Source organism: Neovison vison, chromosome 3, assembly GCF_020171115.1.
Source record: "Neovison vison isolate M4711 chromosome 3, ASM_NN_V1, whole genome shotgun sequence".
NCBI lineage: Eukaryota > Metazoa > Chordata > Mammalia > Carnivora > Mustelidae > Neogale > Neogale vison.
The window spans coordinates 77,801,697-77,823,417 of NC_058093.1; the positions used below are offsets into that span (position 1 = coordinate 77,801,697).

At 36.5% G+C, this 21,721-nt stretch overlaps 1 protein-coding gene across 6 annotated transcripts in view; it reads right to left on the reverse strand.

The window, feature by feature from the left end:
* Window positions 1-21,721, reverse strand: part of PDE1A (phosphodiesterase 1A) — a 344,668-nt gene that overhangs the window by 26,464 nt on the left and 296,483 nt on the right. For all 6 annotated transcript variants that reach the window (XM_044242484.1, XM_044242487.1, XM_044242483.1 and 3 more), the window contains 5 exons: window positions 19,646-19,747; window positions 19,419-19,539; window positions 8,554-8,635; window positions 5,938-6,058; window positions 4,715-4,875 (listed from right to left, as the gene is read on the reverse strand). In XM_044242484.1, the coding sequence (XP_044098419.1) occupies window positions 4,715-4,875; window positions 5,938-6,058; window positions 8,554-8,635; window positions 19,419-19,539; window positions 19,646-19,747 (587 nt within the window). The remainder of the gene's footprint in view (window positions 1-4,714; window positions 4,876-5,937; window positions 6,059-8,553; window positions 8,636-19,418; window positions 19,540-19,645; window positions 19,748-21,721) is intronic.

Consider the following 21,721-nt stretch of genomic DNA (forward strand, 5'->3'; position numbering starts at 1 on the left):
AAAGAGAGAGAAAGTGTACAAGCAGGGGGTGGATTGAGGAGAGGGAGAATCCTGAAGCAGGCTCCCTGCTGAACTGAGCTTGGAGCTTGACGTGGGGCTCGATGCCAGCACCCTGAGATCATGACCTGACAGAAACCGAGAGCTGGGTGCTCAACGAACTGAGCCACCCAGGTGCCCCAGGAAGCTGTGACCTTTTTGACCAGAGCTACTCCCAACCTCCCTGCCAACCCCAACCTGAGAAGGGCAGCAGAAACCAGTTTGGCTGCCAGAGGCGGTAGACTCAGAGTGCTATAGGAGCAGAGGGCAAAACCCCCTGGTTTCTACAATATAAAGCGGTGGGTTTAATTTAGAAAAATTAAGGGGAAAACTCACAGCTCTGCAAGCCTGAGCCTGCAGTCCAAGTTTGGGTAACTGGTAGATAAGCAGCATTTCACAGAAAAATCCTAGCAACTGGAGAGCTGTGGAAGGTCTGAGATACCTCTCTACATATCTCTGGCTGACTAGGAGCTATGCAGGACTGGAGGAGACCTTGGTGAAGTCTTCCTGCACTAGCTTGATTTTTGAAAGTGATGTTAAAAAGCAGTTGTCCTTGAGGCACCTGGATGGCTCAGTCATTAAGTGGCTGCCTTCAGCTCAGGTGAACCCAGGGTCCTGGTATCGGGTCCCCCATTGGGCTCCTTGCTCAGCAGGGAGTCTGCTTCTCCCCCTCCTTTCCCCCCTGCCCTTTGTCAAATAAATAAAGAAAATCTTTAAAAAAAAAAGCAGTTATCCTCATATTCTTGGATTTCAAGGACATATTTTAAATTTTAATTATTAACGATAAAGTCTGTATTTTAGAAGATTTTTAAAATATCAGACAAATTTTTTAAGGTTTTTTTTTCCCAATTTATTTATTTTCAGAAAAACAGTATTCATTATTTTTTTCACACACCCAGTGCTCCATGCAAGCTGTGCCCTCTATAATACCCACCACCTGGTACCCCAACCTCCCACCCCCCCCGCCACTTCAAACCCCTCAGATTGTTTTTCAGAGTCCATAGTTTAAGGTTTTGTATTATTTCATGAAAGGGTGACATTCACTATTATCTACTATTGATTATGCATATAAAATTTTCTAATTAATCATAAAAATGAAAGGAGTAAAGAGTAAATATTTCAAACCATCAAGGAAATGAATTGCAATGGAAAAAAGAAACATCTCAAGCAGTAAAAATGAAGGCAAGAAAAGTAGGAAAATGGAAATAGTAGATTAAGAAGGTTCCTTTAATTTTAATAATTTTTATCATGAATAGATACTGAATTTTCTTGAATATTCTTTCTATATCTTTTGCGAGCTTAGGTTTTTATCCTTTGATCCTTAATATGGTAAGTTGCATTAACATAATTTTAAAATGTAGAATCAAATTTGCATTTCTGCTGTAAACCCAGTGTGGTGGCCAATTTAGTCTGCAAACCCAGGACTCCAGCAAAGGTAAACAGAGATGAGAGATTCTAGCTCCAAAGTTTCTTAATCTCTCTGAATTTGTTTGATCTTTATTTGGACATTTCTCTTTTTTTTTTTTTAATTTTATTTATTTATTTGACAGACAGAGATCACAAGTAGGCAGAGAGGCAGGCAGAGAGAGAGAGAGGAGGAAGCAGGTTCCCGATGTGGGGCTCGATCCCAGGACCCTGAGATCATGACCCGAGCTAAAGGCAGAGGCTTTAACCCACTGCGCCACCCAGGCACCCCTTGGACATGTTCTGAACAAATCAGCTTTCCTCCCTCCCTTTCTCCCCCCCCTTCCTTCCTTCTTTCCTTTTTTTGTTGAAAGAAATATACTTTTTATCATTTGTTAAAAGCAAGGAGAGAAGGAGATAGTTCTAGAAGCATTATCTCTGTCAGTTTCTTAAAGGCGATATTTTGCCCTGCACTTTTAGTTGTTTTTACCATGAGATATTTCTCTAAATTTATCTAGTTCACCATTGCATTGGAAATAGAAACCAAACATACAATGTTATAAATAAAATAAATTTGGCAGTAGCTGTTTATTCAAAATGTGTGTACTCTACACAACCACCCCTTGGAAATTATATTATCAAAATGATCTATGGTTTTAATTTGTTAAAGCCAGGCTGCCAGTGTTCAAATCTTGGTTCTACCTTTTCTAATGATAGGACTCAGATATTATTCCTTAATTCTAGAAACGTACATTGAGAAATTTACAAACATCGAAAGTTTATTGTCCCTGTGCAACAAAATCTTCAAAAAGCACAGTGCCAGAAATTTCATTAGGAAGGGAGGAATCACAGTCCCTAAGCCAATTCTGGCAGTTTTCCTTCACTGGTTTATGACAAATAGGTTCTAGGTGATAGGTTGATGTTCGGGGTTTATTGTTATTTATTTTAGTTAAATTATTTTTGGAATAGAATGTGTTTGGGTCAGTTGGATTCTTGGGTTCACTGAAGATGAATACTTCCAGTCAATTTTTTCAGAATTTTTTGAAAGGGTCTAATAGGAAGTGCTAGTGTGCAGTGGGAAAAGCATTGGGTAAAAAATCAGAACAGTTTTGACTCTAGCGCTTAGAAGCTGTGCGATCCTTAATTTCCACGAGTATAAAATGAGGGTAATCATTTCTAGTTAGGAAGGTTGTTGCAGGAGGAAATTTGATAATCCATGTAAAATGCCTGGCACACAGGAGGGGTTTCAGAAGTTTTGCTTCCCTCCTCTCTTCCTTCCATCGCTGAAAATATAATATCTATTTGTTTTCTTTTCTGAATAAATACATTCAAAGTGGGGTTTATGTATTCATTTATTCATTCATTCAAGACTAAATAGTTTTAAAGCACCTACACTATGCCAGGGACACGCTCTCTATGAGAAAATGATGACAATGAGATAGATAACGTTCTGTTTTCCAAGAGCTTATATCTTACAGTGCTTCAGGGTCAATATGTTGAGTATAATCTGTCCCTAGAGAAGGGTAACTCCAGTCCTTTGAAGTCTCCACTTAGATGGGTTTGACAATATTTCAGTATGGCCATCTGGTCTTGTATTGTGTTATGTTCTTTACCTACTGACAATAATGTATTACGGAGACCCTCTGGAATGGCCAGGACTAGCTACAGAATCGCAGGACCTCATGCAAAATAAAAAATGAGGCCCCTGGCTCAAAAAATTTAACGATTTTTGAGATGATGATAGTTGAGGATTTAATTAAGCACAGGGTCATGCTGAGGGGGTGGGGCTGTCTAACTACAGGACCTGGCCCTCCTTGTGGTTGTATAGACCCACCAAAACCTGGGAAACTACTTCTCTTCAACTAAGATCAAACTAATGGGAAAATGTGAGTTACAGAGTCAGATGAAGACGTAAGAATGGTATTGCTTTTATTTCTAATAACAGAGATGGAAGAAACGATGTAACACCATTAAGGAGTTGTTTCATTTTATAAATATTTACCGAGTGCCTCTTATATGCCCAATACTGTGGTAGGAGCTGAGGATATACTGGAAAACACAATAGACCATGTACTATTGTGGACCGTACACTACCCATGTGGAAAACAGATCATAAATTTAAAAAAGGAATAAATAAATATCATTGATTATGGACTTTTTATACCACATTGAAGCCACTAGACTGGGCCCTTATTGGGAAAGAAAAGACAGAGGATGTTACTTGTAGTGGTCAAGGAGGGCCTCCTTGTGGTGTTACCTAACATAAGGCTTTTGAGCACTGCATTTGGAGAGAGAGAGCGAATTCTAGCTTCTTCACTTACTAGTTATGGGATTTGGGGCAACGTCATGTAACTGTCTTCTGATTCAGTATCCTTATGCAATATGAGAATAACAATAGTATAAACCTTATAAGGTCATGTGAAAATTAAATTAAGTGAATTAGGTGCTGTTTTTCATGTTAAAGATAAATAATGGACTTTCCAGCCAAGGAGGAATCATTCTTGCAGAGAGCTGTGAGGAGAATCCCTGGCTGAAGAAATAATAATTGGAAATGCTCTGGGGAATTTCAAGAACCAGCCAGAGGCCACTGTGCAGGGTGTAGAGCACAGGAGAGACACAGGGCTATGGAAGGGAGCATGGGGGCGGGGGGGGGGAAGGGGCCAGATTTGGAATTAGAAAGCTAATTTCCTGCACAAAAGATAATGACTGATACCAATTCACATACCTTGTAAACCAAATAGACTCATTTATTTGAATCAGAAAACATATCAGAAACAGCTAAAGCTAGCTGGCTTCCCATCTGTTTTCCTTTAATGGCTGATTGCAAATGATTTTTTCCAATGCATGAGTGGAACAGTCACCAAAAGAAATAACTTAGTAACACTGAAAAAAAACCACACCCAAGTCTCTGACACAGAGTGTTACATTCCTAATGCAACACAAAAGCCACCTGCAAAGCCTAAAACATAGGCTCCAATGCACTTCTAGGAATGAACATGAAGTTTTGTCACCATTTTATTGCCCCCTCCTTCACATTCAGGTCACTGCCATCCACGGACACATACTTCTGCAGCCCATGAGACATAAACAGAGCAGAATCTCTTTACCAGATAAACCAAATTCGTTATCAATAATCAAAAGCCAAATTCCACATACCACTGATGGCTCGCATGTTTCATCAAAGAAGAAATCTAGGGAGAGGAAAAAAAGCCAAAACCCCAGAGGATAAGTTAAGAAAGAAGGAGATGGCATAAGGTCTCATAAACAACTCTACCTTGGGCAGCTAACTCTTTCCACCGTTCTTTGTTCTGCTGGATGATGTCCACCAGGTTGTTTTTGAAGCTCTGTAGGTCCACGCTTGTAAGGGAGTAGTCTGGGGAATAGGTTCCATCGTTCATGGTGCCTTTCATATTTGATCGTCTGAACAAATCAACGCTGTGAACAGAATAAAGGTACTGAGGCTAATAATTACAACCAGAAAAAAAAAAAAAGCCCAGAAAACACCAAGATCAAGATATGAAATGAGGGAGCAAAGCCTGGAACACTTTACAAAAATAACTGCAGACACAGAATGGCAGGTGTTCAGGCCCAGTGTGGAGCATGTATCAGAGATGCTCACGTCCCTCCTTTTTCCTCTCATGGAGAGGACCGGGACTCTGGTTGGAAGTCCCTGGGTGGGTCAAGGACCCCCAGAGCAGCAGGTTGGAGCACTCTTGCATCATGGGGTGGTGAGGCCCTGGTTAGAACAGTGGAAGCTTGAGATGAGCTGACTCCGTGGAGAGTCCACTGGTCAACATTACTAAAGGGGCACCACGATTCTGGAGCCCTGAGGGGGGTTAATCTGAATCTTCCTCAGGTAGAACATTTCCTCAGTGCCCTCACTGGGGCAACATGTAGGGAGCCTGCTGATGTACCATTAGCAAAATTGCATGTTCAGATGGGTAAGAATTTAGCATGATTAATTTGCAACTGGAAGCTTTAAATAATATGCCTTAACAAATTTATCTATGAAAAATGCTCAGCTTGAAATCCTGTAAGTGATTGTATATATAATGGATGCTACTGTTACATGTTAGACGCAGCTGTTTTACCCACATCAGCTATAAGCCTTCTTTCGGTATAGGCATCTCCCCAGATGCACAAGTGGGTTGTAACGGATTTGCTTGTAAGCAAACTGACACAACTATATATGTTAATATTCAAGGCATAATACATACATTTGCATGAAAATTGAGATATTTTCATTCTCCTGCGTATTGAATACTCTTACACTCCTTAGTTAGTAGTTTTATATATTTTGCAGCGGCCATCAAGTAATTTCAAAGGCGGATGCAATATCACATCTAGCCACTAGGTGGCATTACTACCTAACAATTCTTTAAAGATGGCCTGCCCCTTTGTAAAACATAGTAGGATAATCTTAAGTGAAAGGTTATTAAACAGCACAAAGATTTAAAAAAAAAAAAAAAAGATGCAATAAAGGAGAAAATATCAAACCTGCTTGCCCCATAGGAAGAAGTGTCTGTTTTTGAGGCTTCCTCTATAAGAGGAGTAATAATTTTCTCTGTTGAGTCTGTCAGAAGAGAAAATGTTGGCTCTACTATGAAATCAATGAAACCTATAAAAACAAACAAAAGATAGTTTGAAATATTACATTTCTTGAATTCTAAAATCTGTAATATTGAAGAGTCTGACGCACCTGGTAGAGATAGTTTACTAGCTCTATAGCTCTAAAAAAATAATCTCCCATTAGTGGAAGTGATACAATTTTAAGCCTGATAACTCGTGTATATCAGCTTTCCTATTTAATACTCAGTTTTATACTCTTGTTAACAATTCAATTCTAACCAGAGTGAATATAATTTCCTCTCAGTGAGAGGGATCATTACATTTCTGAAAGATCTCCACTTGCTTGTTGAATTTATTACTCATCAACAAAAAATAATATCTAAGCTCCAAATAAACAAAATAATTGAAGATTTTTCTCAGGCCACAGGAAGGCAACTGCTTTTTCCCCTCTTACTGTATCAGTCAGAGCTTTCTGCCAGTGTGTTAATATTTCAGATTGCTGTTTGTTATTCTCTGGATGTAAAGTGTTAGTTCACAGCATGTGGGCGTGTTCTGTCAAATCAGTGAAGAGAACAGTAACATCTCTGGAAGACAGCATTATTCCCACTACCTTGAGTTGTCAGGATGAATAAAGACTTTAAATTTAAAGTACTCATCAAGATAGCACATGACATACAGAGAGAAGGGGGCACTGTCCTTCAGGGTGCCCTACCCCCCTGGTGTTTAGATGGAGGAGGACACAACCTATTGTACACTCTGTATACACATACTCATTACGCGTCCCTGGAGAGGTGGGCCACTGGAAATCGAGCTTGTGGCCTCACACACACCTGCGAGCTATGGATGGTCATCTGAATATAAGAGCAAACTGGAGGGAGGCTTTTTAAGTGATACTGTGCCCAGAAATATCTACATTTGAAGATTACCCCATCCATCAGATACAAATAATTCACATTTCAAGTAATTGGATTAGTAATATTAGGTATTAGGGTGCCTTTTTTTTTTTTTTTTTTAAAGAGGGAGAGAAGGTGGGGGAGGGGCAGAGGGAGAAACAGAATCCCAAGCAGGCTCCACCGGGCTGGAGTCCACAGGGGCTCAGTCTCACAACCCTGAAATCATGACCCCAGCCAAAACCAAGAGCCGAACACGTAAATGAGCCCCCCAGGCACTGCTAAGGTGCATTTTTAACTCAAGAAAACTTCAATAGTTTTATGTTTTGATTGATGCCTTCAACTCAAAGCAATGTTAATTGGCCACCAGTGTGCTACTTCCAGTTCTGTCTGTGGTTTTAAATGCCTGGGATATGGAGACTTGCAATTGATGTGTCACCTCCACTAACAGGGTAGCAATTTATATTATAGCAACAAGCCTCAGAAACTTCCCTTCTTTCCAACTTGCCTGAGGAGGGGCTTAGCTTCCCACCCTCACACCTGCTAAACAATGGTAGGCACCTGTGTTAAGGTAGCTAGAAAAATAGCTTTTGGAATTTGGATGGGAAGGGGCAAAGGTCAGAGCAAGAAGGTTTCTGACAGTTGACGGGGGGGGGTCTGTAGGACTTGGTGCTGAAGCAGCTAGAGAGGTTAGGCGGCAATCCTTATGTTTATTAATCTTACAGTTCAGTGATGAAGATGCTGACTCTGGGAATAACTATTACAAATATTTGGACCAGGCATCATAGCTACATAGTTTTAAGAATGGGCTGAACTTGCTGGGTAATCTACTTATATCAAAATAATTTTTTTTTTCTGAAGGAACATAAGCTACTATATTAAATATATGTTGCAAACTTAGTGATAACAACAGATACACTGATATTTTCATTGAATTGTCCTACACACAAAGGATTAAATTACAGATTACAATCGTCAGGAACAAAACACAAAAAATGTCTCTTACACAAGAAGAAAGTCCATTATTTGTAAAAGGGTTACAAATCAAGTAACAATTACATTTACTAATACTGCTTGACTGAATTCGTTTTGTGAGAACTTTTTCAGAAGTCTTATCATTTAGCACCATACAGATCCGTCTAAAGATCAACTTTATTATGAATAAGAAGTGAGCTTTTCATGGTTGTTGCCCTTTTGACAACATGGTTTATCATTTGAAAACTGGCTCGCACATACCCACCCTCCATAACCATTATTCTTTTTTTTTTTTAATTTTTAATTTTTAATTTTTTCCAATTTATTTATTTTCAGAAAAACAGTATTTTTTCACCACACCCAGTGCTCCATGCAAGCCGTGCCCTCTATAATAACCACCACCTGGTACCCCAACCTCCCACCCCCCTGCGACTTCAAACCCCTCAGACTGTTTTTCAGAGTCCATAGTCTCTCATGGTTCACCTCCCCTTCCAATTTACCCAAATTCCCTACTACTCTCTAACGCCCCTTGTCCTCCATGCTATTGGTTATGCTCCACAAATAAGTGAAACCATATGATAATTGACTCTCTCTGCTTGACTTATTTCACTCAGCATAATCTCTTCCAGTCCCGTCCATGTTGCTACAAAAGTTCATAACCATTATTCTTAAGCAGTACCTATTTGTGACTGGGCCACCATCGTTGACTTCCGATCACAAAGTGGGGAAAATGGAAGTCCTAATTCAGCTTCTTTATCTCCCTGTCAAAGAAAAGCTCATTAGTACAGACTTGGGTTGGAGATGCTTAGATAATGAGCAGTCTAGATACAAAGTCTAAAAAAAGCCACAGCTTTATTGTAATTGACACTGTGTTTTTATTTAATTTTTATAAAAGCAAAGGGATAGTCCAAGTTGATGTAATTTTACTCAGTCTCCTTTTGAGCACATAATATGTTGCTGAAGGGAAAAAAATGGGCATTTTCAGCACGTGGAGACGCTGCTTTGGCATCACAACCCTGTTACTGTGAAGAGACAAACCTTTGCTCTTTGGAAATTTCTGCACTTGCCAGAAAATAGTCATCTCTGTGTGTTATTTGGCATTTAATTAACAATCAAACTCGTGGATTTTCATGCTTTTTTTCTCCCCCCAGGCCAAGTACATCACAGATCTTCAATATAAAGACTTCATGTTTGTACCACTTTTTGAAATTAAAAGTATATAAACATTTTGAAACGTCTTTCTACTAATTAACCAATTTTAATTGAATCTTCCACAGCAAATAGTGAAGAATATCTTCAACATTCTTACATTCCATGTGTGTCATTTTATTTTATTATATCCTCAGAAAATTGAAATGTCAATGATTTTTATTATTTGATCTTACCTATGGTAGGTTAATTGAGCACATATATTAAAGAATTCCATTTATGTGTGGGTTCAACATCACAGGAACTAATTCAGTTTTCATCTCCTAAAATAAAGGTGGCTGCTCTGGGCAAAACGTTCTCTTCACAAGGTTTATCAAACATCAAACATAGGTTCTTTCCTAAGCATTCAAGGGTATGTGCTTACAAAAGAAAGCTACTTCACTTGTTTCTCTTCACTTCAATTTTCTGGTATTTGAAAGAATGCCTCAGACTCTATTTTCTCCTAAGCTATTGGTTGTATATCTTCATGGACTCCACTGGCTTTGTGTAAGATCACAATTTAGGACACATGGTCAGGTTCTGAAATCAGAAGACAAAAGGGAGGGGCCTTCACTTTTGCTTTGCTGTGGAGCCCACAAAACAATGGCGTGCCTGTCTGAGGAATTCCAAGTTCCCACTTGCTCTATGTCCTTGAACCACTTTCCTCATGATCTTTACAACATCGTGTCAGTATGTTTTATGGGTTTTACAATTTTTCATTGACAATGTTGTCTGGTGCACTTCCTCTAAATCATGCCTCTGATTATAAGGAGCAGAAAGTTTGAAATCAGAATTGTTTGGAGGAAAATCTAGATATGGTCAGCAGAGAACTAGGCAAAGTAGTTGCAAATGGCTGTATTTTATTATGGCATGATTTAGAGAAAATAGGTAGTAGAATTCCATGACCTCCTTCAGCAGCTGTGCTCCTTCCTTAGAGGATAACAACACCCATTCCATTTGGAATTAAAATTAACATCCAGCTTAAGGTAAAGAGGACAAGGAATTATTAGTGCCATCAGCATTGGAACTACAAGGTATACATTTGAATCCCTGCTGTTCGACGGTTTCTCTCTGTTACTTCAGATGTATCACAACCCTTGTTAAAATGAATTCTCCTCATACGTTACCTCACTTGGTAATTGTGGTTAACTCCTATCAGGAATGAAGATATCCTAGTATCTGCCTAGTAGGATTATCGTCCAGTTATCTAAGTTATGTGAAGCCTAATAGTTGGAAAATAGTCTTTAAATATTAGCATATAAGAGCCATACTTCATATAGGTGAAGAGGATTGAGAGTACACTACCCACGATGAGGAGTGAGTACTGCACAGAATTGTTGAATCACTATATTGTACACCTGAAGATAATATAACATTGTATGTTAAATCAACCGGGACCAGAATTTTAAAAAAAGAACCATACTTCATCATAGCAAAGATACAGAGCTGTGAGGTATTTATGATGTCTAATGGATGGTGTTAAACCTCAGGAAAAAGGATTGGTACTCAATCGAGCATGTGGCAGAGAGGCACTTCCTGCCATCCCCCACCCTCCGTTTTCTAGCAGGGAATGGACCTGATAGGAATTCTGCTTTTGGAAGATTGATTTGTCAGCAGTGTGGGGGATGATGAGAAGTGAATTGAAGATGACTCTTGGCTTCACACCTGAATGAATAGGAGTCTTTGGTGCCACAAAGAGAAGTGAGAAAATATGAATGAGGGCTGGATTTGAAAACTATTATGGATTTGATTTTTAGCATATTGAGAATAAGGTACAAGAATAACATCGCTGTTTATGTTAAAATATAAATATTTTAGTGTTAAAATAGAAATAAATCTCCTCATGGACTTGGTGCGAAATGTGATACTGGAGATACTTATGTGATCTATGTGGGTACAACTGATTGGCTTTATTGATCAGGGGACTGCTGTTTGGTATTTAATAGCTATATTTTTATACTATAAGACAGAAGTTCTTTGTTCTAAAAATGATAATTTGGGCCTGAAGAAGACATTGTGATGAATCACCTTCCATGAGCTAAATTTTATAGAAGGATAGATGGCAACATTCTCATATAGAACTTAGGCATTTGACAGATATATGTAGGATTCACCTTCCTATATTTGGAGCGAAAATTTTATATTCTATTTGCTTCTTATATTCCACAATGGAATCGGGATATTAAATTTCCACTGCTAAAGCACACTGAATGCTAAAGCACATTAATTATTTAATTTATTTATAAATATTTAAAATGTTATTCTGTAGGGTGAATTAAAGGCCATGAGTGCAGGATTAGTAGGGGGCCTTATAGCCAGACTCAGAAGGCACCATAAACAAAATAGGACAAGGAGGGGGGTAAGATATGTAAAGGAGAGGGAAAGATATGTAAAGAGAAAGTTGGATTCCCTGAGTATAAATTTGACAAACTTTGTAATTTTCCTCTTTGTATCCCTGAATAGGGAACATTTACTTTCCATCAAGATGAAATCTGGGGTCAAGGCAATAGGCACTGCAAAAGTCAACTCAACTAGTTTTTCCTGGAAGATGTACTTTCATTTGAGGGCACTGCCTTCAGGAAGCCAAAAATGTACTTTCAAAAAAATCAGTAAAATACTGCATATACATATATTTTGGTACATTGACTTTTACAGTGATTGGAGCAAAAATATAGGGCCCTACGGCCACCAAACAATGAATTAATCAACGCCACTCGATGCTGCTCCTGGATCCCTGCATCTGTTCTTGGGGATGAGTCTGCAGGTAGGGAAGGAGAGAAAGTGACCCCAGCAACATGGAACCCCCAGGCAGCCTGCAGTGCTCGGGCTCCTGCCTGTCTTGGCAATTCCCTTGGAAGTTGTTGAGATTTCTTCTCTGAAAGGCCGCAACAAAGACCAATAATTATTTTTATGCTTTCCTAACAGTGTGAAATGCTCTGATCACTGTCAATAGGATGTCAACTCCATGACTAACTGGCACCTTTTTTTCTTTTCTGCATTTTATCTGAAGCCAAAGCAATTTCTATAGCTTTCCAGAATTGAAGGAGATAGAAAAGGGTGAAGTATAGAAATCCTGAGAAACCTTTTGCATTGAAACCTAAGTTTTAATCACAGAAGCCATACCACCAATAAACATACAGGAAGCTCCTGACTGTAGACCTGGGGGCCACTCTAAGGTCAAGAGTGAATTCTAGGGGCCACTAATTCTACAGGGGAATTTAACAGAGGAGAAGAGAAGAAGCAATAGTTTAGCCCTCTTGGGACAACTTACTTAAGGGATTTAAGCCACCTAATTATCTTCTTTCCTTCTAAAAATGGTCCTTCTAAATTCTAGAAAGCCACCAAAGCTGTCTAAAAATTTAATAATTATTACAGCTAACATATTTACTTTCAACAAAATTTATGATATGGTATAAATGTATTTTGTGAGTTATATTTTGTAGAACATTAGTACCCCTCATATAATACTTGCATGTCTCTTAAAACTATGAGATTTGATTTTTACATTTAAAGTTATTATCCTGGCTCATAGCAAGTGTTCTTTATAGTGAAGAATTTTTTTTGGTTGTGTCTGAATTTTTTATCCCAAGATCCTTGGCTGAGAATGCACTAACTAAGTACATTTCTATTACTGTGGGAAATAGAATCTATTTTGAAATGACACACTTTATACTACTTCTAGCAATGCTGAAGAACATAAGGGGCCTGACGACATACGATTTAAAATAAATAAAATAATTATTTTTCCTTCCCTCTTTAAAAAATTGCATTCCCAATCATTTGTTTGACAAGGTAATACTTACTGGTAAATGGATATTTTACATAAATGTCATTTTTTTAAAACTTGTCACAAAACAACCAGTTGAAAAAGAGAAAATTCACTTAGTTATTGGGTTCATATAGTATGACGCATGAACAAATTTTAACGGCAGAAAGTAGTTCTTCTAACTTTATTTGTAGTAATTTCTTATTATCTTGCCAAACTAATATGTCTGTTTAAGGAGAGAATAAAAAGCAAAAACCTGTCTTCCTGTACTAATGCTTTTTCCTGGGCCAGTCCCTCCACCTCTGAGCTCTGTCACATCAGTCATAGTTGAAATGAAAGGAGCATCTCCCGAATTCACACATTACAGTCAGAGGGCAGAGGCACCTGTGTTGATCTGCATCAACACTTGAAGAGAGGACATTAGCTCTATTGACGAATATCACAATCATGCTGTGAAACATGCTTTGGAGATGAGGACCTGCTTTGTCGTCAGTTGCTTACTGAAGATGGAAATAGGTTTCTCAAGGCTGCAAAATCTAGATACAATTCTGATTGTCTCATGCTACAGTTTCTCATGGATTTAGAAGGTACACTTAAAGTAGCTATGTCAAGAGTTGGGGTGACACTGATGAATTTTAAAGGATGGTACAGATAGTTTGGTCTACCTTGGTTTGTCTTCCAGAAATACATTGTGTTTTAAAAATTCTTAATATTGATTTAAGCCCTTTTGTTAGATAAAATGAACTTAGTGGACAAATTAATAAGAAAGTGACTTAAAAGTCAACACATCCCAAAATTCCTCTGCATTTCTCTGAAACAGTAAATCACACATGTATATATATGTATGTACATGTACCTACATGTATATATGAATATGTGTATATTTACATGTGTACACACATATACGCACACCTCCAAAGGGCTACAGTATGGGATATGGCAAAGAACAAGAGTCCTGTGAGATTCATTTAGTTAATTGAATGCGTTGAAACATTTTAGCTATTGGCAGCAATGTCATATGTTAACATAAGTCTCATAAAGATAAGCTTGTTTTGCTTGTGAACGTGTTTGTTGGTAGTACAAACTCACTTGTTTTGACCTTCGTCTGTTTTGCTAGATCTCTTTCTGAAGGGGATTTGAAAGTCACTTACTTTTAGAAGTCCAGAGACTGAAAAATATAAGATTCTATTATTAAAAGCTTAAGTCCTTAATCAACTTATTATGATCTGAAAGGAATTTCAGAGTTGAAGGGAAGAGGGAATGCTAGTAGAGACAATTTGATTTTATAATAGCCCATATTAACATATATGCTTTACCCTCCTTTGAGCTGTAAGTGTTTTACGTTCAGGTCACTCAAGCAAAGACTGAAAAAAGTCATTTCTGAACATTCTGGGATGATAAAAATGCCTACCATTGCCCATTAAGAATATTGTAAAACAAAACAAAACAAAACAACCCAAAAACCTGACTCTTTCTTATTCTAACACAGTCTTAAAAATGCAGACCATAAAAACATTCCAAATATCATGATGCTCTACCTATTCTAAGACTTGACCTTTTGTGTTGTGTGCATTTTAATCTCTACTTAGATGTCTGAGTCACTGTTTATCAGGTGCTGAGAATGACAGAATTGCTCAATAGCCATATGAAACAGTTTCCCCCTACCTGGATTTCAGATATCAAAAATCAGTGCTTGCTGGAAGCTTCATTATTAATACTAGTAACCTTTCTAGAAAATCAAGAATATATTGAACTTCAAAAACACCTGGACTTGATATCCTTAAATTCATTATTCTCATGGTTCTGTAAGGTATTCTTTGTCTTGTTTGAAATCAATAAAAGACAGCGATAATAAAAGTCATGATACTATTTAGATAGCAGTAATCTTCAAGAGTCTCTGGAGTTTATTAGAGACTTTTCTTAACACTGTTCTATTTTTAAAGCTCAAGTCATTCATGAAGCACCTTTATTCTGACATATTCTTTTTTAAGTCAAGGAAAAACTTAATGCACAAATCTTAAAAGCATAAATTATGAACATATTTGTATAATTAACAATTAGTATATAAAACATTTTCATCACCTCCAGAAGTTCCCTTAGCTTTTTCCAGTGAATCTCACCTCCTATAGACACCCATTATTCAAATTTCAGTAACCAGAGATTAAATTTGTTAATTGTGAACTTCATATAAATGGAATCATACAGTATTTATTTTTTGAAATTTATCCTGGTTTGTATCATTAGTTCATTTTTTAATTGTTCCATGGTATTCCACTGTATGACTATACCATTTCTATTTCTGATGTTAAACTGGACTGTTTCTAATATTGTGCCATCACAAGTAATAAGTAGTATTATTATGACTACTCCACATCTGGTGGGCACAATAACCAATTTTTCTGAGTTATACATCTGTGGGTGGACATGCTGCATCACAGGGGAGGTTAAGTTTCAATTTAGTGAATGTTAACCCGTAGTCTTCATATGAGTTGTAATGATTTATACTTCTGCTAGCAATGCCTGACACTGATTATACTTCCACCAGCAATGCCTGGACTTCCAACTGGGGTCCAGTTGTTCCATATCCTCCATAATGCTTAGCATTTTCAGTCCTTTTAATTCTAGCTATTATGATGAGGATGTAGAGGTATCTCATTGTGCTTTAATATGCAATTCTTTGATAACCAATGATAACGAGAGTACTTGTATGTGTTTATCACTCATTTGTGTATCTGATCAAATTAGACTAAATTTTTAAAAATTTTACTTTTTTTATTAAAAAATTTGTAAGATTTGTAGGAGTTCCTTATATAATCTGTGAACAAGCTCTTGGACACGTATTTGTAGTACAAATATTTTCTCTCACTCTATGGCTTGCCTTAATGGTATTTTAGGAAGAGAAAAAGCTTTAAAATTCGCTCTTGTTCACTTTACCAATTTTTTTTTCTTTTTTAGGCAGTACTTCTTGTGTCTTCTCTAAGAAATATTTGACTACTCCCAAGGTTAGAGATATTCTAAGTTTTCCTCTAGAACATTTAGAGTCAGATTTTATATAAGGTTGGGGTCAAACTTGAATTAATATTTGTATAAGCGACAAGATTCCTTTTCTCCCATATATTTAGTAAGTATCATTTATTGCTATTTACAAACTTTCCTTTCTCCATTTAACTGTTTTGTTGTTTTTATAGAAAATCAAACAACCATATAAGTATGGGATCACTATTCTGTTTTATTGATCTATTTGCCTGTTTACATGTTAATAACACACTACATTGATGACTCTAGCTTTCTACTAAGTCATGTGATAAGGAGGAATAAATACTCCAATTTCCTGTCTTTTCCAAAATTGTTTTGGCCATTTTTAGATTCCTACATTTCCATGTTGATTTCAGGATCGGCTTTCTTTCAACTGCTACAAAGAAGTCTGTTACAATTATTTTTTAATTTTGAAATTTTTTATTAACATATAATATATTATTAGCCCCAGGGGTACAGTTCTGTGAATAGCCAGGTTTACACTCTTCACAGCACTCACCATAGCACATACCCTCTGTTACAATTTTTTATAAAAATTATCCTAAGTATATTAATCAATTTTGGAAGAATTGACATCTTAACATGTTAATCCATTAATGTGGTATACCTTCCAATCTACATAGATAGGTCTTTTTATTTTTTAAAGATTTTATTTATTTACTTGACCGAGAGAGAGAGATCACAAGTAGGCAGAGAGAGAGAGGGAAGCAGGCTCCCCACTGAGTGGAGAGCCCGATGCGGGGCTCGATCCCAGGACCCTGAGACCATGACCCGAGCCGAAGGCAGAGGCTCAACCAACCGAGCCACCCAGGCGCCCCCATAGATAGGTCTTTAAAAGTCTTCTTTCAACAATCTCCTGTGGTTCTCAGTGTTTAGATTTTATATGTATTTAATTAAATATATTCCCAAGTATATTTTATTTTTATGATATTATAAATCATATTATATTGAAATTTTCATTTCCAAGTTGTTTGATGTCAGCATACAGAACTACAATTGATCCTACAAATTTGTTGAAATTATTTATCAGTTCCAGTAGCTTTTTAAAGATTCCTTAAAATTTTCTTTGTAGAAGCTTATGTTTCTGCAAATAAAGACAGTTCTTTTTATTTCTATCCAATCTATACTTAATTTTCTTCTATGTATTTTAATGGCTAGAACTTCAAATGCCATGTTGAAAGGATTGGTAAGAGGAGATATCTTGAACTTAGTATGAACGTGTTCAGTATTTCACCAGGAGATATTATGAAAGCTATAGACACTTTTTACCATGTTGGAAGAGGTCCCTTATTTCTAGTTTGCAGAAAGTTTTTGTAATTAGTGTCTTTTGAATTTTGTCAAATGCCTTTTCTGCATCTATTGATATGACAGTAGGACTCTTTTCTTTTAGTACAGTAAATTACTTTAAATGATTTTTTAATATTAAATCAACTCAAGTTATAGTATGTACTCTTTTGTTATATCACCGGATTGGATTTGCTAACATTTAAAGGAATTTTCCACCTAGGTTCATGACAGATATGGGTGTGTAATTTTCTTTACTTGCAAAATCTTTGTCAGGTTTTGTCAGGATTATACTGATAATTTTCCCTCTTTCTCTGTGTTAAAACTGGAATTATTTTTTTCTGGGAAGCTTGAGAGAACTTACCATCTCTCAAATGAATTGAGAACTGAAAGAGAAAAATTGAAACCATCTAAGTCTGAATTTTTCTTCACGGAAAGAGTTTAAATTACAAGTTCAGTGTTTAAAAATAGGTACATGGATATACAAATTATAATTTTTGTGTGTGTTTGTTTTGGTAATTTATATCTTTCAAAGAATTTGACAATTTCTTCTAAGTTGTCAAATGTATTGGCATAAAATTGTGGATAATATTTCTTATGCTTTGCTATATGTAGGGTCTATAATGATAACATCTCTTTTACTTATAACTTATTTTTTTTACTCTTTTTAAATTTGCTGATAATTTTATTATTTTTTCAAAGTACCAACTGTTTTCTTTGTTAATTTTTGCTATTGTCTTATTTCTATTTAATTGATTTCTGCTTTTATATTTGTTACTTCCTTTGATCAACTTTATATTTGTTACTTCCTTTGATTAACTAGGTTTAATTTTCCTAATTCTAGCTTATTTAGGTGGAAGCACAGATGACTGATATATACTTTTGTTTTTTTCTAATATAAGCATTAAAATAAATAAAGATTCCTCTAAGCATTGCTTTAGTTGCATCTGACAAAATTTCAACTGTGTTTTCATGATCATTTAAAATAATTAAACATTTTTTAAACCCGAGCAAAGTCATTTTTATCTCTTCATACTTCTGGGTTTTTTTTGTATCTAATATGAGAAGGTCATTCTTAAAGATCTGTAAGTTCTCTTTAGATTTACCATTTTCTGGTTAATATTTGGTTGAGTGCATGAAATTATAATTTTTATTTGGCCATAGCACACAGTTGCCCTGTAGAACTAGATAGGTTTTAACATTTGTGGGTTTTTTTTTAAATTGCAAAATGTATTAAAATATATTTACACTGTTTCTAGTGTGAAAATACTTAAATTTGGAAGATGCTACTCAGTAAGTTTCTCTAGGACTATGCAATGCTATTTTAAAGTGAAACCATATATCATAATCATTGACAATGGGAGACAGAAAGCAGAGTCCTCCAAATATAGTAATATATTCAGTTGTCATATGTCTTAGAATAGGTATAATGTCAGTTGGCTATTCCTTATAGTATTTTTTATAATTAAACCATAATCATAAGAATAGTGCTTTCTTGAGTTCTTTGAGTTACTATAACAAATTGTCAAACCTGAGAAGGGTCAAGGGGACCCCTGAATTTATAACCAGTGGTCAGAAGGGCTGGTGTCCTAGGGCCCTACCTGAGGTCGGCATCTTGAAGTGAAGCCATTCTAATGGGAGACTGAACCTTTAACTTTGGAAACTGCTGCTAACTCTGGGTGATTAGCATCATAATTGTATTGTGGTACCTTAGGTGGGAATGAAAAAAACAGGGACACTATTTTTTTTTAAAAAGTATCCTTGAGGTAGAGACCACGTCCATTCCCCATGTCCAACCTTGCTTTTTTTCATATAACAATCTAGTTTTAACTTAGGCACATGTCAACCAAACAAAAAACTACATTTCTCAGCCTCTCTTGCAACTGTGCATATATGACTAAATTTTAACCAACAAGATGTATACAGCAGTGCTATACAACCTCCCCTTTCCCATTTTATGATGAAAGATATTTGCTATCCCAACTCTAATATTTTATCTTTGAACAGCAGACAATGATGCTAATTTGTTTCTTTCTTTCCTAGGAGTAGCATCAGAGATCCAAGACTTGCCTATCTTTAGAACATATATTATACTACATAGGATTATGAATTATATTTATCTGAAAGATTAATAAATTCTGCTTGAGACCCCAAGACTGTGTTGTGGCCAGTTGATAATAGTCACAAGTCCTGGATTCTGCATTTACAAAGGTGCATGTCAATACGTTTGGACACTATTTCCATATTTGCACATATTGTCATAGAAGCACCTGTAGGAAAAACTCCTCCATCAGGGCCATGGTCCAGCGGTGGTGCAGCTGCCAGGATTTGGCTGGGTGGCTGATGTCTGCTGCATGGAGAATCAGTGACATAGTTTTGGCTTTGTCAATCCTGTCAAACCAAGGACATATTTAAATTATCAGAAAAAGTCACCAATTACAGTCTTTTCTGAGTCTAAGTCTATGGAACTTTAACATGATGGAAAAAAATAACCTACCCTTCAGGTTGCTGCAAACTGTTTCTTATATTTTTAATTTGCTGGAAGTGACCTGACATGTCTGTAGACAAAACCATTTCAATCACTAGGTTCCGAAGATCCCTGTGGAGTCATCAAAAGACGAAAGGTTCATTTGGCTCTTGATGATTCTCAAGTAAAACATTTCCTTAATATTACTGACTAAATTTTATTTTTCTTTATGGATATAAGCACAAAATATGCTACTTTTTAAATGTAAAAGAGCTCACAAACGTTGACGTTATTTCATCCTTCAACTCTCGCAGCTTTTGGAAGTTGCCAGGAGAGTGCTCTGTGAATGATGCTCTTTAACATCTCCCCTTCAAGAACTGGATGTTCCCCCATGCACAACAACTGTCTACTACTCATAATTCCTAATTACTGTCTATCTGAAAGGAACCTGATCAACTTAAAAAAATAATTTTAAGGGGCACCTGGGTGGCTCAGTGGGTTAAGCCGCTGCCTTCAGCTCAGGTCATGATCTCAGCGTCCTGGGATTGAGTCCCGCCATCAGGCTCTCTGCTCAGCAGGGAGCCTGCTTCCTCCTCTCTCTCTCTCTCTCTGCCTGCCTCTCTGCCTACTTGTGACCTCTCTCTGTCAAATAAATAAATAAATAAATAAATCTTTAAAAATAATTTTAAATGCAGTATTTGCTATTATTAAAATCACCAATATGTATTCAGGATTTATTCAGTCCAAGCAGTGTGGTAGGTTCTTTTATATGAGGAGGTATTATTATTTCACACCAGAGGAGACTGAATTTTACCCAGTCACACAGGTAACTGGTAGATGGAAGAGATAAAATTCAACCCCAAGAGTTCCCAATCCTACAGCTGACACAAGGACCACTTCACTGTGCCAAACTTCTATCATAAGAACCCCAGAGAAAACGAGATGCCAAAGTAGGTGGGGATTCTTCATTTCAGCTTTTGAAACCCTGACTCTACAATGCATTGTAGACAGAGCTATTGGTACTACTGAGATTTTAATCACATTTTAATCTGAGCTATTCAGTGACGTGCATGAATATTTGCACACTAAACAGGGAAGGCTTGCATGCTCTATAGGTCATCGCTTGCTCAGTACAGATAGAGAAAAAGGTCACTTACACTGGAAATCATATTTTACTTTCATTCTGTGGCATGGCCAATAGAATAAGCTAAGTAAAATGTATGTGGTAAAGTTGAATTATAATCTTGTGTCAAAGATATTTAACCTAAAGTTTGTGTGATTGAATAATTTGTTTTTAAAACAGCCACATATTAGAGGAGCTTATGGAAATTCAATGGATTTTTAGATGGGCACTGTGAGAAATCCATATTTTAATTACTGTTGATGATATTAGATAGCTTGTGTAGAACACTTTTACCCAAATATTAAAGGAATAGAAACTAAAAATAGTTAATAAAATTGTGTCCTTTAAAAAGATTTCATTTATTTACTTGAAAGAGAAGAGAGAGCATGCATGCAAGAGAGCATGAGCGGGGTGAGGGGCAGAAGGAGAAACAGACTTCCCACTGAGCAGGGAACCTGATGGGGGTCTCCACCTATTCCAGAACTCCAGGAACATGACCTGAGTGGCAGCAGACACAGCCAACTGAGCCACCCAGGCACCCCTAAGTTATTCTTAATTACATTTTTTTCTCTGAAATTATGAAGAGACCCATATTACAATAGCAACTGAACCAAAATATTCATTTTAACCAGGAAAAGTGAGACAAAAGTTTTATGAAATCTATAAAATTTAGTATATTGTACTTTGCATATGAGATGCTAGATATTATCAATAATCAACTAATAATGTATTAATAAGCTAGGCAAAATAGTGCATAAGGGAAATTATTTATTTATGAATCTTCCTTACCAAAATTTTTGATTATTGCATTTATGGTAATTAAATTTACTTTAAGAAATAAATAGGTATGCAAACAGAAAGCCTACAAATCTGTAAAAATCTATTCATATTTTAATTTATGGTAACTTATCATCAACTTTCTGCTAGCAAATGTATCCTTTGTAGCTTTTTAGAAACAATGTTGGATCTATTAAATTCTACAA